Source organism: Tiliqua scincoides, chromosome 2 (genome assembly GCF_035046505.1).
Source record: "Tiliqua scincoides isolate rTilSci1 chromosome 2, rTilSci1.hap2, whole genome shotgun sequence".
Taxonomy (NCBI): Eukaryota; Metazoa; Chordata; class Lepidosauria; order Squamata; family Scincidae; genus Tiliqua; species Tiliqua scincoides.
This window is the reverse complement of record NC_089822.1, coordinates 191,532,065-191,549,479: the sequence shown is the minus strand read 5'-3', so window position 1 is coordinate 191,549,479 and position 17,415 is coordinate 191,532,065. Positions and strand designations below refer to the sequence as shown.

The 17,415-nt window shown below is 40.7% G+C and overlaps 1 protein-coding gene across 1 annotated transcript in view; it reads left to right on the top strand.

The window, feature by feature from the left end:
* Positions 1 to 16,840, top strand: part of ADAMTS2 (ADAM metallopeptidase with thrombospondin type 1 motif 2) — a 266,588-nt gene extending 249,748 nt beyond the window's left edge. Inside the window, exons 19-22 of the mRNA XM_066612929.1 lie at positions 6,022 to 6,229; positions 7,987 to 8,116; positions 9,740 to 9,829; positions 16,189 to 16,840. Coding sequence (XP_066469026.1) covers positions 6,022 to 6,229; positions 7,987 to 8,116; positions 9,740 to 9,829; positions 16,189 to 16,652 — 892 coding nt within the window. The 3' untranslated portion in view covers positions 16,653 to 16,840. The remainder of the gene's footprint in view (positions 1 to 6,021; positions 6,230 to 7,986; positions 8,117 to 9,739; positions 9,830 to 16,188) is intronic.
* Positions 16,841 to 17,415: the final 575 nt, after the last annotated feature.

Sequence of the window (17,415 nt, the reverse complement as noted above, 5' to 3'; positions counted from 1 at the left end):
CTATTGGGACCAAGCACAGAGATTAAAAAAAACTGTTTAGAGCATAGCAGAGCAAGAAAGGGTTCAAGAGATATTGAGTTGCTGTGCTGCATGACCCTTTCTCTCCTCTCCTTGGTAACCTCTCGTTTATAGTAATATGTGATTTAACATATTGTACTGTGTGTTTCCCTGCCCCTACTTGACATTCACTATTGCCAGCAGGTGCAGGGAGGCACTACAGATTAGCCTCTTTCAGACCTTCGGTTTGGGCACAAGGGACACGTGTGAGGATGGGAGTGGGAATCATAGCAGTGGAGGAAATCTAATCCACACTTGTTAGTTTGAAGATCTGGAGAGGTGTGTGTCCTTTGGGAGCTGAGCCTGCTGTAAATTGATCTTACTTTCCTATATGCGTTAATTGTAGCTGAACTGAAGGTCTGAACACAGCTATTATGTTATTACACCAGATATTAGTGCTGGGGGAGTAGGCAGGCATTACCAGGAAGAGGGGAGGCAGAGTAGCAGCAATTCCGTGTATCTTGTTACAACATTTAAGTTTTGTGCGGAGCAATCAAAAGGAACCTAAGCACCATCTATAAAAGGTACTCTGTTTCGACTGGGCTACTGGGTCTATCTGCAACTTTGAGTATTCTGTTAGAGCTTCTTATACTTATCAGAAACATCTTGAACTGGGAGCTCTTGAGCATTAGAAACTTGCATAAATGGGACATTCTATAGTTTACACAGTTTCCAGTATTTCCTTTCCAAACGTCATAGACTGGTCCATAGGTTTTTACACATTGCCATTTGCCATTCTGCAATGCATTGGAAAATCCAAGCATTTATCTCATTTACTTATTTACTTATTTCCACATTCCTTTCTTATTAAAAACATGCCAAGCAGTGGCTTACATGATGTGAAAAATGCCATCAGAAATACAAAGATAAAAACTAGAAAGCTACATGCATGAACCCAGTTGCATAACTGGGGAGGGGTCACAGGACTGCTGTGACCCCGGACAGCACTTTGAGGGGGGGGCAACAATATCACAGGCAACGTCCTGCCCCCCCTGCTCACAGCCAAGCAGCATGATGAGGGTGTTCTCAGGCCTGGGGAGGCCGCAACCCTTCAGAAGGCCTTAAATCTTCACGTGATATTTTCAGGAAAAAAACATAAGTGATGTTTTAAGGCCTTCCAGAAGCCTCTGAAGGCATTCTGCAGGCCGTGGTCTCCCCGGGCCTGCACCCTCCGCCTGCTGCTCAGCTGTGAGCAACGGGGGGGGGGGCAGGATCCTGGCTGCTGCAGAGCACGGCTCCAGTTGTGTTTGGAGAGGTACAGGTTAAGGAGTCGCAACGTCAGGGGGTGGCCCTGGAAGACGTGCCCCGGGTGGCACTCCTTCCAGCTACACCTCTGCGTGAACTATCTCTTAACCTAATGAACATGCATCCTATAAGATCTAACCTCTCTGTTGTATTACATTGTCTATTACATTTTGAAAAATACAGGAAGCACAGAAGTTAATAACCCATTCATTAACACAGTAGCGTAAGGATTGAAAGGGCTTTAGCATTGTTCCTGAGAGAAGTGGATATATTGCTCTGAAAGCTTTTTAATGATGGGACAAAAAGCTTTGCTGGAGCCTTCGTTCTTTTTCATGTGGTTCTTAGTTGATGGCTGAACTGCTGGCAAATCTGAAGCAGCAAATTCATCTTGAAGAATGATGCTGCTACTCTAGCAGCGCCTGCTAACAACACTTGTTTTAGTGGTTTCTCCCTCTGTTGGTTTCCGCATGAATTATTTAGGACATTACAAATAGCTGTTGTTAGGGAGGCTGGAAAGTAAGCCCGGGCTTTGAAATCCAAGGCATCTGCAGGCATGGTTACTTTGGAGCAAACATAATCATTCAGATTATGATTAGGCTGTGAAATGAGATCTCCCATCTTTTATGTTTATGTAACAATATCTCATTGTGGATGGTTTCATAAATCCGATGTTTTGTTGTGAAGTGGAAAAAGTCAGCAGAATGAGCAAAGTCGGATCACCAAAGTCAGATGTGATGTTTTCATGATGAGTGCTTTTGTTTGGCTTTTCTTTCATTTTATTTTGGTTAATCAGCAGTAGGTATTTAAGCAACAGAGTCTTCCCCAAGAAGAAGGAGGTCAAAATAGTTTCTAAACTCCAGTTCAAAAACAAAGATGCATAGAGCTGGATGGCCTCTTAAGACATTCTGTCAGTTTCCTCAATGGGCATAATTAAGGATCTGACTAAGTTAGTAACTTGGATATGCAGACAAGAATAAAAGCATTGAAGCATCACATCTGAATGCAAAATGTTCACTGGCAATTAATTCTTCAAATTATATTGTTGGGTTATAATTTTATAATGGTATGAGAAGCCATTCTTAGAAAAGTTCCACCGATTTTCAGTGGCCATGTTCAAATTATCCCAGGAACCCATTCCAAAGTTTATTGCTGTGCCATAAGAACATAAGAACAGCCGCACTGGATCAGGCCATAGGCCCATCTAGTTCAGCTTCCTGTATCTCACAGCGGCCCACCAAAAGCCCCAGGTAACACACAAGATAACAAGAGACCTGCATCCTGGTGCCTCCCTTGCATCTGGCATTCTGACATAGCCCATTTCTAAAATCAGGAGGTTGCACATACACATCATGGCTTGTAACCCATGATGGATTTTACCTCCAAAAACTTGTCCAATCCCCTTTTAAAGGCATCCAGGCCAGATGCCTTCACTATATCCTGTGGCAAGGAGTTCCACAGACCAACCACACGCTGAGTAAAGAAATATTTTCTTTTGTCTGTCCTAACTCTCCCAATACTCAATTTTGGTGGATGTCCCCTGGTTCTGGTGTTATGTGAGAGTGTAAAGAGCATCTCTCTATCCACTTTAGCCTTCTCCTGCATAATTTTGTATGTCTCAATCATGTCCCCCCTCAGGCTTCTCTTTTCTAGGCTGAAGAGGCTCAAACACTGTAGCCTTTCCTCATAAGGAAGGTGCCCCAGCCCAGTAATCATTTTGGTCGCTCTCTTTTGCACCTTTTCCATTTCCACTATGTCCTTTTTGAGATGTGGCGATCAGAACTGGACACAATACTCCAGGTGTGGCCTTACCATTGATTTGTACAACAGCATTATAATATTAGCTGTTTTGTTCTCAATACCTTTTTAATAATCCCCAGCATAGAATTGGCCTTCTTCACTGCTGCTGCACATTGGGTTGACACTTTCATCGACTTGTCCACCACCACCCCAAGATCTCTCTCCTGATCTGTCACAGAAAGCACAGAACCCATTAGCCTACATGTGAAATTTTGATTTTTGCCCCAATGTTACTTTACACTTACTTACATTGAAAAGCATCTGCCATTTTGCTGCCCATTCTGCCAGTTTGGAGAGATCCTTCTGGAGCTCCTCACAATCACGTCTGGTCTTCACCACTCGGAAAAGTTTGGTGTTGTCTGCAAACTTAGCCCCATCGCTGCTCAATCCTGTCTCCAGGTCATTTATAAAGAGGTTAAAAAGCACTGGTCCCAGGACAGATCCTTGGGGCACACCGCTTTTCACCTCCCTCCATTGTTAAAATTGCCCATTGACACCCTCTCTCTATTTCCTAGTCTTCAACCAGTTCTCAATCCATGAGAGGACCTGCCCTCTAATTTCCTGACTGTGGAGTTTTTTCAGTAGCCTTTGGTGAGGGACCGTGTTGAATGCCTTCTAAAAGTCCAGATATATAATGTTCACGGGTTCTCCCACATCCACATGCCTGTTGATCTTTTCAAATAATTCTATAAGGTTCGTGAGTTAAGACTTACCCTTACAGAAATCATGCTGATTCTCCCGCAGCAAGGCCTGTTTGTCTATGTGTTTTGAGATTCTATCTTTGATGAGGCATTCCACCATCTTACCTGGTATAGATGTTAGGCTGATCAGCCTATAACTTCCCGGATCCCCCCTCCTTCTTTTTTTAAAAACCAGTGTGACATTTGCTATCCTCCAATCCTCTGGCACTGTGGCCGTTTTTGAGGGACAAGTTGGATATTTTAGTCAAGAGATCAGCAACTTCATTCTTCAAGTCCTTAATAAGCAATCATTGACTTATTAAGGCATTAATAAACAATCATTGACTTATTAAGGCAGTTATTAAGGAGGGCATGTAACTTCATTCTTCAATTCCTTAATAAGCAATCAAAAACCTTAATAAGCAATAATTCCTCCAATCATTAACTCAAGCAGACCATACGACCCGTTGCCCATAGCCACATCCTTTCACATATGCTCAAATACTTCAGAATGAAGTTGGAAGAGACCTACAAGGTTATCTAGTCCAACCAATACTAATCTTGGTATTTTTGAATAATACCAGCATGTCATATATCAGGGGTCTCTAAACTTTTCGGCTGAAGGGCCGCATCAAATATCTGGTACAGTGTTGAGGGCCAGGAAAAAAATTAAATAATAAAATTTAAATAAATACATTAGAGATGGAACTTAGATGAATGAATACATGAATGGGTTCAAATGCCCAGGATTTCTCCAAGCACCAACACAGCCTAAGACAGGGGTGTCAAACATAAGGCCCGGGGGGCGGATGTGGCCCGCTGAAGCTTTTTATCTGGCCCTTAGGCTCTCAGCTGCTGAGCAGTGCTGAGGTGTTACTGCTGAAAGGGCAGCCCACATGAAAATGGGGCTCTCCCATATCTTGAAAGATTATCAAGATTTGTGTATTTTCTCTTCTGTCATTTACAACTAATGAGTTCCTAAGTGAGAAAAAGTGGTGCATATATTTGGTTATGACCAGTCTAATGATATCACTTCTTGCCTCATGACATCACTTCTGCCCCTCAGAAGGCATGATGAATGCTATTTGGCCCTCTGTATGAAACATGTTTGACACCCCTGGCCTAAGAAATAAAGCACACACTTAAATGGTCCCCCATGCCCCCACCCCACAAGCACAACTCCGGTTGTGTTTGGTCAACTGGACCAGAGACTCTCGGGGGATCAGAGGCTGGCTGTGGGCTGAATAGAGGCTGGCCGCGGACTGCATTTGGCCCCTGGACCCCTGTCATATATCATATGGTGCATAATGTAATGCAGAATGCATATTATATGACCCCTGTCATATATCATTTGGTGCATAATGTAATGCAGAATGCAATGAAACAAACCCCATTGAAATATCTGTATTATATCAAGTTATAGTCAAAAAACCAGAAAACACAACTGCTTTGTGTAACAAAAAGTGGATTTCCTCAACTCAAAACTGACCAATGAGACTGATGGTTCTGAGAGCCAATGAGGTGTTGTTATGACACAGCAAGGAAGCAATCAGGTGTTAGTATGAGTCAGCTCTCACTTCCATTTGTCAGAGCTAATTCTAGAACTCTTTTTCAGTTGTGTGGGGATCATCAAGTTGGCCACTGGTTTTTTGTTGGTTCCTGATTTGTTGTGTGACCTGTACTATGATATATTAAAATAAAGTTAATGGCGTGGGTTCCGTTCCAAGCACTCACGTGGATGGCAAAAAACTCACTATAGCAAATCAATTTAAAAAACAAAGTTCCCTTGATTCTGCTGACCTTTGTGATGTAAGATAAGAGTCATTAAGAAGCCAATCCATCAGTCCTCCTCCAAGCGGGCTTAGAAAGGTACTTCACTCAGCCCACCAATGCAGAGTGATCCCCTTTCTTTCACGTGCTCAGGGGGAAGGGAGGGGCCCGCTGGAGAGAGAAGGACTGATGGATTGTCAGTCAGCTGCCCTCTCTCTCTCTCTCTCTCTCTCTCAATAAGAGGCTATTGTTAAAGGACTGTTCAGTTTTTTAAACTGATTTTAAAGGAGTGCATTTTCCCCTTCTCCAGGGATCAGCACATTCCTTCTCATTTGCAGGGGCCATTCGTGTTGAGTCAAATCCGTGTATAAAAAATTTGTGTATAAATAGACTGAACCTGTATGTATTTTTAATATGTGTGATGCCTCTGAGTTATCAATTTACCTGGTTTGGTGGTTTCTCATTTAACCAGATGGGTTACAGGAGACTGGGAACCTTGCAGCAAAAGTTGTGGGAAAACAGGATATCAAGTGCGTTCAGTGCGATGTGTCCAACCACTGCATGACAACACAAACCGCTCTGTTCATACCAAATATTGTAGCAGTGATCGTCCGGAGGGCAGGAGGGCATGTAACCAGGAGCTTTGCCCTGCACAATGGCGGATAGGACCCTGGACACAGGTAATTGGACTCTACAGCACTGATCCGTTCTGTTTTAATGTATTTTTGTTAACAATGCTGAGGATGGTGTTGTCACTATTGAAAGGATTTCAAGGTCTCTCTGGGTTCATTTAACTGCAGGGTCTACTTGGACCCGTGCTAGCAGACTATGGGCATGGACTGATGTCATGGGATTGGGTCAGTGAAGGGGGTTAGGATTGGGCAGCTGTCACTGCCACTGAACCCACCCTTTTCCTAGACTCGCCCATCCCTTGTCCCTGTTGCCGTCTCATTCTGCCCTCCCCTCATCTCCATCTGGCCTCCCCCACCACCTTTCTTCCATTGTCAGCATCTTCTGGCTGTTCCAGAGTGAACGGGAAGGCTCCTTTTTTGAGTTCTGCTACCACCTGGCCCCAGTAGGATTGGGCCATTAATGTTTCACAACTTGAGAAAGCATCAGTCTGTCATCCAGAAAGCAACATCCAGTGAAATGAATGGAGATGATGCAAGATTCATGTTTACTGGATTGTTCCTATATTTTTGCTGTCTGAGGTATATATCATGTATTGTATGTATTCCAAGTGTTCCTATATGTGTTTTGTTTGCACCTAGAATGTTAAGTCCTTCCCATCAGCCTTCAGTTGACCAATGAAACTGAATACTTGCTCAGAAAGGTTTTCAGTTAGATCTAACAGGCCCCTTACTCTGTTCTTAAGGATCAGAAGTCAAAGCATTGTGGAACACTAAGTACCTCTGCAGTTAGTAGCTTTGATCACTTGGAATTAATCAGACAAAAGACTTTCACCATTTCACCTTCCATATGATTGCCAGTGATATCAAAATGATGTTTTAGGGCCCAATCCTAAAGAGTATATGCTGGCTTACTTCTGGTGTGCACTGTCGCGAATATGCCATAAGGCACGTTTGCGGGCCTAGCACCGGTGCTCCGCTGGTGCTAACCCAGGGCTGACTAGCACTGGGCTAGTGCCAGTGGAGTGCCGGAGCTCCGTCACTCCACCGAGCGGCGGAGAGGTAGGTGGGGGCGGGAAGGAGGCATTCCAGGGGGAGGGAGCAGGGCAGGAGGGAGGCGGAACTGGTGGAGCTTTGCTTCACCGTATCCAGAGCCTCCATGTCAGGCTAGTTGCCCAACACGGAGGCTACACGGAGGCTCTTGATTTTACGCCGACCTTTGGGTCACTGTAGAATTGAGTAGCCCCATTGCGGGGCTACTCAGTTTGCCCAGGTGAAGAGGACGAAAGTCCCCTTCTTCTGAGGAGGAGGCAGCAGCTGCCTGGAGTGCGTTGGATGCGGCATAGCCATTTTCAGCGCCGCTGCAGCCCCATGCGCCTGGAAGCTTAGGATTGGGCTGCCCATTATGTGGATGCCTTAATTCACAACCTTTAATTCATATATGAGTCATCACTTATATCCTGAACGTCATCTTTTTTCACTATAAGATAGTTCAAAAGCACAAAAGAATGAAGGCACTGTGCATGTTGGCTTACTTCTCTTTCATTGAAATCAGTGAGGGAGGCACTCTGAGTGGAGAAGCTCTCTGTGAATCATGGAGCTGCTGTACCTGGAAAAGAATTCTGGACTGGGACATTGGTATCCAACTAAAACATAAATAAAAGACCATATTTTGGTTAGTCCAGTACTACTGTTTGCATTGGGGGGGGGGGGGGTAAAAGAAAGATGATGATTAGCAGTTAAAGCAATTGTAATGATAGGTAATGACAGAAAATCAAATTTTGAAGCCCAGTTTGTTTTCTCCTCAGTGCTCTGTGACTTGTGGTAATGGCACTCAAGAAAGGCAAGTTCTTTGCCGGACAAGAGAAAATGTGATTGGCTTTTGTAAAGAAGACAAACCAGACACAGTAAGGATCTGCAGGCTACCTTCATGTCCCAGTGAGTATTGAAGTTGTATATTTTGACTGGATTTTTGAGAAGGGCATGCTTTGTGAAACCTGAGACATGACTATGTTTGCTAATGATGTTAAGACCCCTGGCTTGAGCCTTCTGCCAACAAATATCAGATTTACTTCTTCATAATTTGGATAATTTGCCTCACATTTCCAGTGACAATTGCTTTGGAAAGAAGGTGAACAAAAACAGCTCTCTTTTCTCTCCCCTCCTGTGGACTTCCCCACTGCCACCAGGTGGAAGTTCCTTATATTGCTGCCTCCACTGAAGCAACCCCTTGCCTTGGGAACCTTTTGCCTATGATCAAATTGTTTTACCAGTCTTGGGTAGCATGGGATCAGTCATTAGGTGTTGGATGGGAAAATCCAAAATTCAGGAAAGAAAGCTGAACAAGAATAAATGCTAACTAGAGATTTTGAAACTAGAGATTTTGAAAAAGGTTTCAAAATAAAAAAAACTAGAGATTTTGAAAAAGGTTTCAAAAAAGAATAAATGCTAACTAGAGATTTTGAAACTAGAGATTTTGAAAAAGGTTTCATATGGACAATGGAAAACAGTTTTAAAATAATATTTAAAAAAAAAAATAGATTGTATACAGTGAGAAAATAAACAGGGATAAATCCATCCAGTGAACCCTAACTAGTAACTTGCTGCAATCCTGTTTCAGGCAAAAGTAATATAGATGATTCAGCTTTCAGTTCATCTTCTCGCCTACTTGCAGCAGCCTTCTCTGTGACAGCTCTTTTTGTCCTATTCTCCCTTTATCAAGCAGCAGCCATTCTTGATTCCCCTTTCTTTCCAACTTCCTTTGCTTTCACTCAGCCTAAGTTAAAGAAGAAAACAGTGACCCTTCCTCCTACATTGTATCCAATTAGATGACCAGTTCTAAACTTTATTTCTTCAATGCAGTGGTTTTAACTTAATATTTTCCCAATGCCTTTCTTCTATTTTAATAACCAATAGTTTTGGTTTCTGTTTTCTGGGCTGACCTATTAATGTTTCTGATCTGGAGCTAAACTAAAACATACAAAAACCTCATTTCCCCCTTCAGGCAACCATCTTACAACGTGATACGAAACATAATAAAAATACAAAATAGAGGAAATGGTACATTACCTCACAGCCAGCAACTAACACAAGCTGAGAGCAAGCCTGGCTTTCTGAAGAATGAACTCTGATACATATGTTTTCAAACAAAACTTTTGTCACATTCACGCATAGCATTTTTAGGTGTGCACTTAAAAATTTTCGGTGTACTGTACTTCTAAAAACTGAAACGTGAAAAAGCCCAAGTTTGAATATTCACATAGACAAAAGCATTTGCATGTGTTCTGTTATGGCCTCTCTATAGGCTTTTCTACTCATTACTTGTTAGATTACTTGTGATGACTCTCAGACATGTCCAAATTGTTCAACCCTTTAAAAATAGTATTGTAGCGATATTTTCCTTAATGTAGCTGTGGCTTTTAAAAAATAATTCTTTTCTCAATTAGAATAGGAGCTAATAATTCTGTTCACTTAACCAGTGATTTTAAGTGGTGCATTAAAGAGCCTACAAATGTGCTTATATTTCTTTCCTTCCCATTCTCTACCCTTTTTTCCTTTTAGAAAATTTATCAGATACATCAAAGAAAACTTACATGATACAATGGCTGTCAAGACCGGACCCTGATTATCCCATCCAGAAAATATCTTCAAGTAAAAGACCTATTTATAACTCTGCCTTTGCCCTTAAATGCATGCCACATCAAATGTGGACTTTGCCTTCTGCTCTATTCTTCTTTCTATATGGAAAATTTCCTTGAGTCTGACAAGTTTTATCTTGGGCTGAATCTTTTTTTCCCTACACTGGGCCTTGATGCACGGTGTCTTTCTTCTCTGGAGATTTGACTGGCACTGGCAGTGGAGATCATAAAGGTGTTGAATGTGTGAAGTAGGACCTCCACAGTATGCTGCAAGTTCTCTAAAAAGTGAACTGGTATCAGTTTGCTTGTTGATTGGTGATGGTGAAAAAAGGCTCTTAAGTGGCTCATGAATTCAGTTTGATGGTGAAACTGAGAACTTATTGTGAATGTGATCACATCACAATAATGACACCTTGTAGTGCTAAAGTTCTCCTTTTGTCTAAAGGTCCTCTATCTCACAACAGGTTAGCTTCAGTGTTTTTGCAGGGTAGTCACACAAAGTGAAAATCCTCATTTCATCTTTCTTACAGTCTCATTGCTTCTACACTCATGCTTTCACAGTCTTTTAATTCCTGGCTTTAAATTTTTTGTTATGAAGAGCTTGTAACCAGAAATAGCTGAGACTGTTTCAACATTCCAGTCAAATATTGCTACTCTGTTCTGCTTTTATTGAAGCTCCTTTACCTGTATGTGTTTTCTTTCCCAAAAGAGCAGAACTTCTTCATGCAGCTCTGCCAGAATGTTCCTTCTGTTATTTTTTTTAAGCAAACCGAAAAAACAGTATGGCAGAAACATAAGTGATCAATGCTGCAGGTTGTGGTGTGCAGTACTTTGATATCATTGAGACAATGTGACATTGTCATACTGTGCAATGTCAAAACTTGCTCAATAGTGACTTCTTTATACATCATTTCATCCATCAGTCTTTTTTCACCATTTGCATGTTTGACTTTACTGGTTCAGTTTGTGTGCGTGCGTGTGTGTGATTTATAGATGTGTGTCAACTGGCAAACATAACAGTGTGAACAACTACAAAATTACCTCAATTTTTATTGTTTTGTTTCATTTTGCTGGGGAGAGAGGGGAAGAAACTACATTTAGAAAAATGCCTTAAACTTTAAATTGCATTGGCATTAACCACCAGTTCCAGCTTTAACTATAAACAGTGCACTGGTACCATGGATTAATCCTCATGTGCAATGTTTTTACTTGAATTATAAAACACTGGAAGGAAGTTTGCACAGTCCGTGTATGAAAAAGGGAAAAGTCATTCCCAAACTAGAGAAAAGATCCAGTATCAAACCTATTATCCAGTTTTAATTGGCATTGTTCTTCAGCATGTGTATGGGTTGAAATTATTGTTGATTAGACCATTTATAAAGCCAAATATACGTAAATATACATTTTACTGATACGTGAAAACGTATCAGTCCCTGAGTTCTAGAGCAAATTGCTTGCTACCTTTCTCCACCAAATCATATCTCTTAGGAAGGTGGCCCTGTGAATCTTTCAAAAATGTAGCACTTCAAAATTGTCATTATCATGTGATCACATATTTAAATTTTTGCTGTTACTATGATGATTTCCTGCAACATGTTAGTAATTTTACCTGGCAGCATAAAAGGCGAAGACATGTTATCTGGCACTGAATACTGTTATGTAAAATAATTGGTGTTTAACTGTTATCAATTTATTCATGACTGTTAGTTACCTTTAAATAGACAACTGTTAAGTGATGTTTCAAGATATGGGTGACTATAGAGAATGGTGCAATAAGGTATCTGGGCATTCTGCACTAGATCTATATGCACTTTGGTTTATCAGGGATATTTTATTAGTGTTTTATATGTATAACATAATATTGAAGATGTGCCAATTCAGTTTGCTTTTCAATATTTTTTATGAGGCCAGTTGAAATGTGTACCAAAGTGACTGTGTAAATGACTATTTTTTTCTTACTGCTGAGTTGAAGACTTACTTCCAGTCTGTCATACGTACTGCAAAATAAAGCAAGATGAAAATTCAGCAGGTCTGGCAGTTTTGCTTTAGGAAGACAACATAAATTTTGTTTTGACACATACAAGTTACAGGGTTTGGAGAAACAACCAAGAGTCTTGTGGCATTAGAGATTGATTGTGGCGTAAGCTTTGTGGGTTAAGTCTGCTTTGTCAGATGGCTCCAGGCCATGAAAAATTATGCCACAATAAAATCTAATAAATCTGTTAGGCTTCAAGGTGCCCCAAGACTTTTTCTATTGTGTTTGCTACAACTAATGCAGCTGGTCCTCTAGCATTTGTCACTATGGCAGATTTAAGAGAGATTTCTTTAAATAAAATGTTTTTATGAATAGAACATATTTTAATTGCAGAATAGCCAATTATTTTATGTGGCTCTGTGTTTTGATCTGCATGTTTTCAGGGTGGTTGTTTTTGTGCCAGGAAAATAAGGCATTTTTCTAAAGATGCTTCAGTTGGTTTTTATGTTGAATAGTCCAAAACTAGTTTAACTACTAGTTTGCAAAATGTGTATAAAGTATGTCATTACTTAGTTTTTTTTACCATGCAGTTCTCAGAGGTAAGCTCATTCAATACAATGGAACTTAATTCTAGGAGTTCTATACACAATAGGAATTCTGAGTCCTATCCACATTTACTGCTAGTAAGTCCTATTGAATTCAGTATAGCTTATTTCTGAATAGTCATGCATAAAATTGTGCTGATCTAACTTAAGCCATTTCTGCCCAATGTTGCATATACGCAACAGGGATCAAATGTGTACACCTGTTGGCTGGACAGAAATGGGTTAAACTATTCCAGTGCTATACTAGCTGTAATTAAGACATCCTTTCATATATATAGAAGACATTTTATCCCAAGCCTCAGAGAATTAAAAGTTCTTTACCCCCACCACTCCACCTTGATCTAACAGGACTTTGATTACATTAGGAACTGAACACATTAGTTATTCCTGAGTTTACATAAATCTCTTTTCAAAATATTCTCTCCAAAAGATTAGTACCTATGCTAAGTTGTTTTCAATCTAGTCAATCCATGCTAACTTTTCAAAAAGATGAATGCACGCTAAACTGATATGTTTGCCAATTAAACACATTTATGCCCATTTTTAGTAGAAGAAGAATGGATAAGCCTCCTGTGTCCTTTCTAAAATCAATGACTGCTTCTGAATTTGATTAGGTGATTCTATATGTTGCAATGTGGTTGAAAGTCTGACACCCCAACACTCATGCTGCTGTATGCACCTGTGATACCATTCTAATAGTCCTACAATACTGTCAGAACATCGTGGTTCTGTAGGAACCATACATTTGAAGATTAGAACAAAAGCTGAGGGGCTATGTGCGGATGGAACAAAGATATGGACAGTGGGGAAAGGGTGAAGCACTGCTTCACGCACATATTCTGCTACTTCTCTACTCCTGATTGCCCTCCCTAGAAGGGGCTTTTTCAGTTATAAAGTGGACATTGTTACATATAATATGTTTTCTGGGCCTTAAAATGGCTCCACACTTTACACAGAAAACATGTTTGACATGTGTATGCCAGTGTCTCTAGGGCTGTCCAAAGTCCGTCTAATGTACAAAGGAGAAACTCCAGATTGCAGTCTCCTCCCACTTATTAAAATAGCATACCATCCCCTGGGAAGTTCTCCAGTGCAGGATTCATTGAAAAGAACAGCACATACCATACTATGCTTTCTCGTTCATTTCAATGAGGCTTGTAAAGATTTCCTTTTGGTGTTTTATAAGTAAAAATTGTCCTTTACTCTTAAAGCAACAAAATTGGTTTCCTGGAAAAGCTGTCACTGCTTACCTCTTGGTAAGTCTGCCTGGATGTCTACTGCAGCAACCAAATAAAAGATAAATGATAGGTACACATTCTGAGATCCTTGTGTATTCATTCAAATGAACCTTAACCCCTTGTGTGCACAAGGACATGTCACTGTTCATGTGTCACATAATCACAGCTAGAGATACTAGTGTTACACCAGTTGTGGTTTCAGTGGCAATTGTGCCGCACCAGATTAAAAACAAAAATACAACAATGTTGTAAGATATACTTTGAATTAAGATAACGCCTTATGGACAAAGCCCATATTCAATTTAGATTATCACAAGCCTACAAGAACATTATTACTAAGAATATTTATATACCTCTTTTCAACAACAACAAAAATAGCTCACATTTATTTTACAAAGCAAAATAAACCAATAAATACATCCCTGTCCCCAAAGGGATCACAGTCTAAAAATGATACAAAAGAGACACTGGCAACAGCCATTGGAAAAGACACCATTCTGGGCTGCAGAGGTCAATAGAAAAATATGAATACTTTCTTCCCTGACAGCATGGAATCTTGGGACCCAATCCTATCCAGTTTTCCAGCACCAATGCAGCTGCAATGCAGCCTTGAGGTAAGGGAACAAACATTCCCTTACCTTGAGTAGACCTTCATGACTGCCCCCTCACTGCAGGATGCAGTGTGAACCCTATTGATATGACTCTGTCAGTACTAGAAAGTTGGATAGGATTGGGCCCATAGTCTCCCAGAGCTTGCATGCATCTTCTACTCTCCTGGCCTTCACAGCAGTCCTAAATTAACGTGCTAGCTTCTACTTTCTTCCTCAGCAGCTTCTTTCCAGGAAAACTTACGTGTGTATGTGTGTGTATATGTTGTTTGCTTTTAAAGCTCTTTTCAGTACTACAGTATTTCTTTATTTCAACAATTTATATCCCACCTTTCCTATGCCGAAACAAATGCTCATGGCGGCTATATTTTGAAGTAATGGATCGTGTATGTCCATGTGCAAACAGTGCATCAAGGATATTTCCCAGTGCATTTGGGAAGACTGGCAGAGATATTTTGGGAACGGTCTTCTCCTCTGGAAAATGAATGCATGTGTTACCCTCTCCCCCAATATATTTGGATGCATCTTTTTATGTAGGTGCACAACATAGGAAAGAGCCGGTTAGATGTAGATTGATGCTTCATCTTAATAAAAAGAAGCATTTCCATAGCACATCCTGTCTGTGCCTCTGTTTTACCTCAGTTTGAACTTGACATAGGTTGCAGTCTGATATATGCTTACCTGAGAATAAGATTCATCATTGTGACCCAATATCAGTATTAAAACTTTGCATGCTAAGAATCCAAACAGGTATCAGCTAGTAGTTTTTAGCATTAATCATTCGCTATGGACAGCTTACCAAGCCTGCTAGTATAAAATTGATGGATCCCAACAATGTAAAAGAAATAGGGTGATCATATTTACAAGGATGCAATCAAAAATCATTAAAAGTTCCTCATGAACCATTTCAGTTACAGCCATGATTAAAGCTCACCAGATTCTCATGTAACATAGTAAGCAACATGCCTTGACTAACTACCTTTGAATCTCACAGTTTACAGCCCAATCCTAACCGACTTTCCAGTGCCAGTGCAGCCCAAGGTAAAGGAACATTTGTTCCCTTACCTTGAAGAGGTCTCCATGGTACCTGCCCCCCCCCCCCAAACTGCAGAATGCAGCATATGCCCTGTTGGCAGGGCTGCATCAGCACTGGAAAATTAGTTTGGGATTGGGCTGTCAATGTATTGGGTGTCTGTTTTAAGCTGGGTGAATTAAGATCAATGTTCTGGTGATTTGGGTACCAAGTGAGAAGCCATTAGCAATTCTTTCATATAATGACAACTCCAGTCAATGTCTGGAATCTGTGAAATATGCTTGCCACAGGAATCACTAGACTACGTGATATTTTCCATACTCAGTGTTAGCTGCTGACAGGAGAGTATACTACCAGTATGGAAATCTTTCAGATGATCAGGGTGACCCATGTGATAAGTGGTTCTGACATTACAGGCACCATAAACAGTCACTGCCACAAAGGAATATGGTAACCATGACTGGTCAAGCTTGAGGTCAAGAGGGCCTGGAATCCTACAACTTCCAGGAATACAGCTGAGTGCTTTGGTCACTTTGGGCCCAATACTATCCAACTTTCTAAAGCTAGTGCAGCTGCAATGTAGTCCTGTGGAAAGGGAACAAACATTCCCTTACTCAGAGGAGGCCTCCGTGAGTGCCTCTCTATTGCAGAATGCAGCACTTGCCCAGTTGGCATGGTTGCACCAGTGCTGGAAAATTGGATAGGATTTGGCCCAGTGTCACCATATCATGTGATAAGTTGAAATACTGCAAAAAAATTTAAATTTGGAGTTTTTATCCCTGCAAAAATTTTAAAAGTGCTTCAATGGGGTGTCAATACTATATCTTGTTATATAGAAGGATATTTACATCCAAGTTTGCTTGATTCTATTTCTGGTGTGTAGTATACACATAATTCTATTTTTCTCTTCCAGCAGAACATTGCCAAGGAGACAAGTCAATGTTTTGTCGTATGGAAGTTCTCTCTCGATATTGTGCAATTCCTGGTTACAATAAACTGTGTTGCAGGTCTTGTAATATGTATAGTAACAAAACAGGAAGCGACAACACAACAAAAGCCAACCACAGTAAAGTTAATGACATTGAAAAGGATACCATTCCCACACTGACAACACCTGTGGAAGTTCACATCCCACATACCACTTCAGGACCCCCAGTTGTTTCCAAGGCCAACAGCACCAAATCGAATGCAACTGAAGATCGGCCTGAAGTTAACACAGTAGACATTCCATACAAAATCCACGGGCTGGAAAACGAAGTTCCTCAGCACAACATCATCTTGAGGAGGAGACCGCCTTATGAAAGGACAAAGAACAAAAGAATTCAGGAGCTGATTGCTGAGAAGAGAAAAAAAGACATGCTCAGGAAAATACACTAAAATGGAAATATTAACACTCTTTTTCTCTCTTATAGAGATGTTCCCAACACCGCAGTAATGCCCATGTCGTCACAGAGACTAGATAATAGTGGTGCTATGGAAGAAATGCCAAATGCTATAGCCTGCAATAAATGGAGATTTAGGGTTATTTAATTAATATAAATATTATAAGAATGGCTAGGGTTATAGGGTGCCATAGAAACTAGTGCAATATCTTTCCAGGTTTCACTGACTCCTTAGGAACAGTGCTACCTCGCCAGGGTCAGCAGGGTTCTTACTTATTTGTGGTCTGTCTTGCTCCCTCATAGTGTACACGTGAGCCCTTTGAAATATTACTGGTGTAATTGGGAAAAGATGCTGATAGCGCAATCAAAATCTTCCATGGAGTCATATATTACAGCCAATAAAACCTCAGCTTTTTTTTTTTAATACCCCAGTCCTAAAAACACTTTTTTGAAAATAAGTCCAGTTGATTTCAGTGGCACTTATTTTAAAGTCAGTGTACTAGGACCTAGTGTGTCGAACATGTCTGTCTTTCCACTGTATTAAAATGGTGCTACTCCCATACTCCGGTAGCAATACAGAGTATCACTACAAGATCAAGGAGTTAGCTGAGAGTCTGTCTTGAGAACTAAGCTCCAGTTAATGCTTGGTGTAGACCACTTGGAAAATAAATTAGTGATGCTGCTACTGTATAAAATCCAGCTATAGGGAGTATGTGTTCTATTTGAGGTAAGATCAAGATTATACTGCTATATACAAT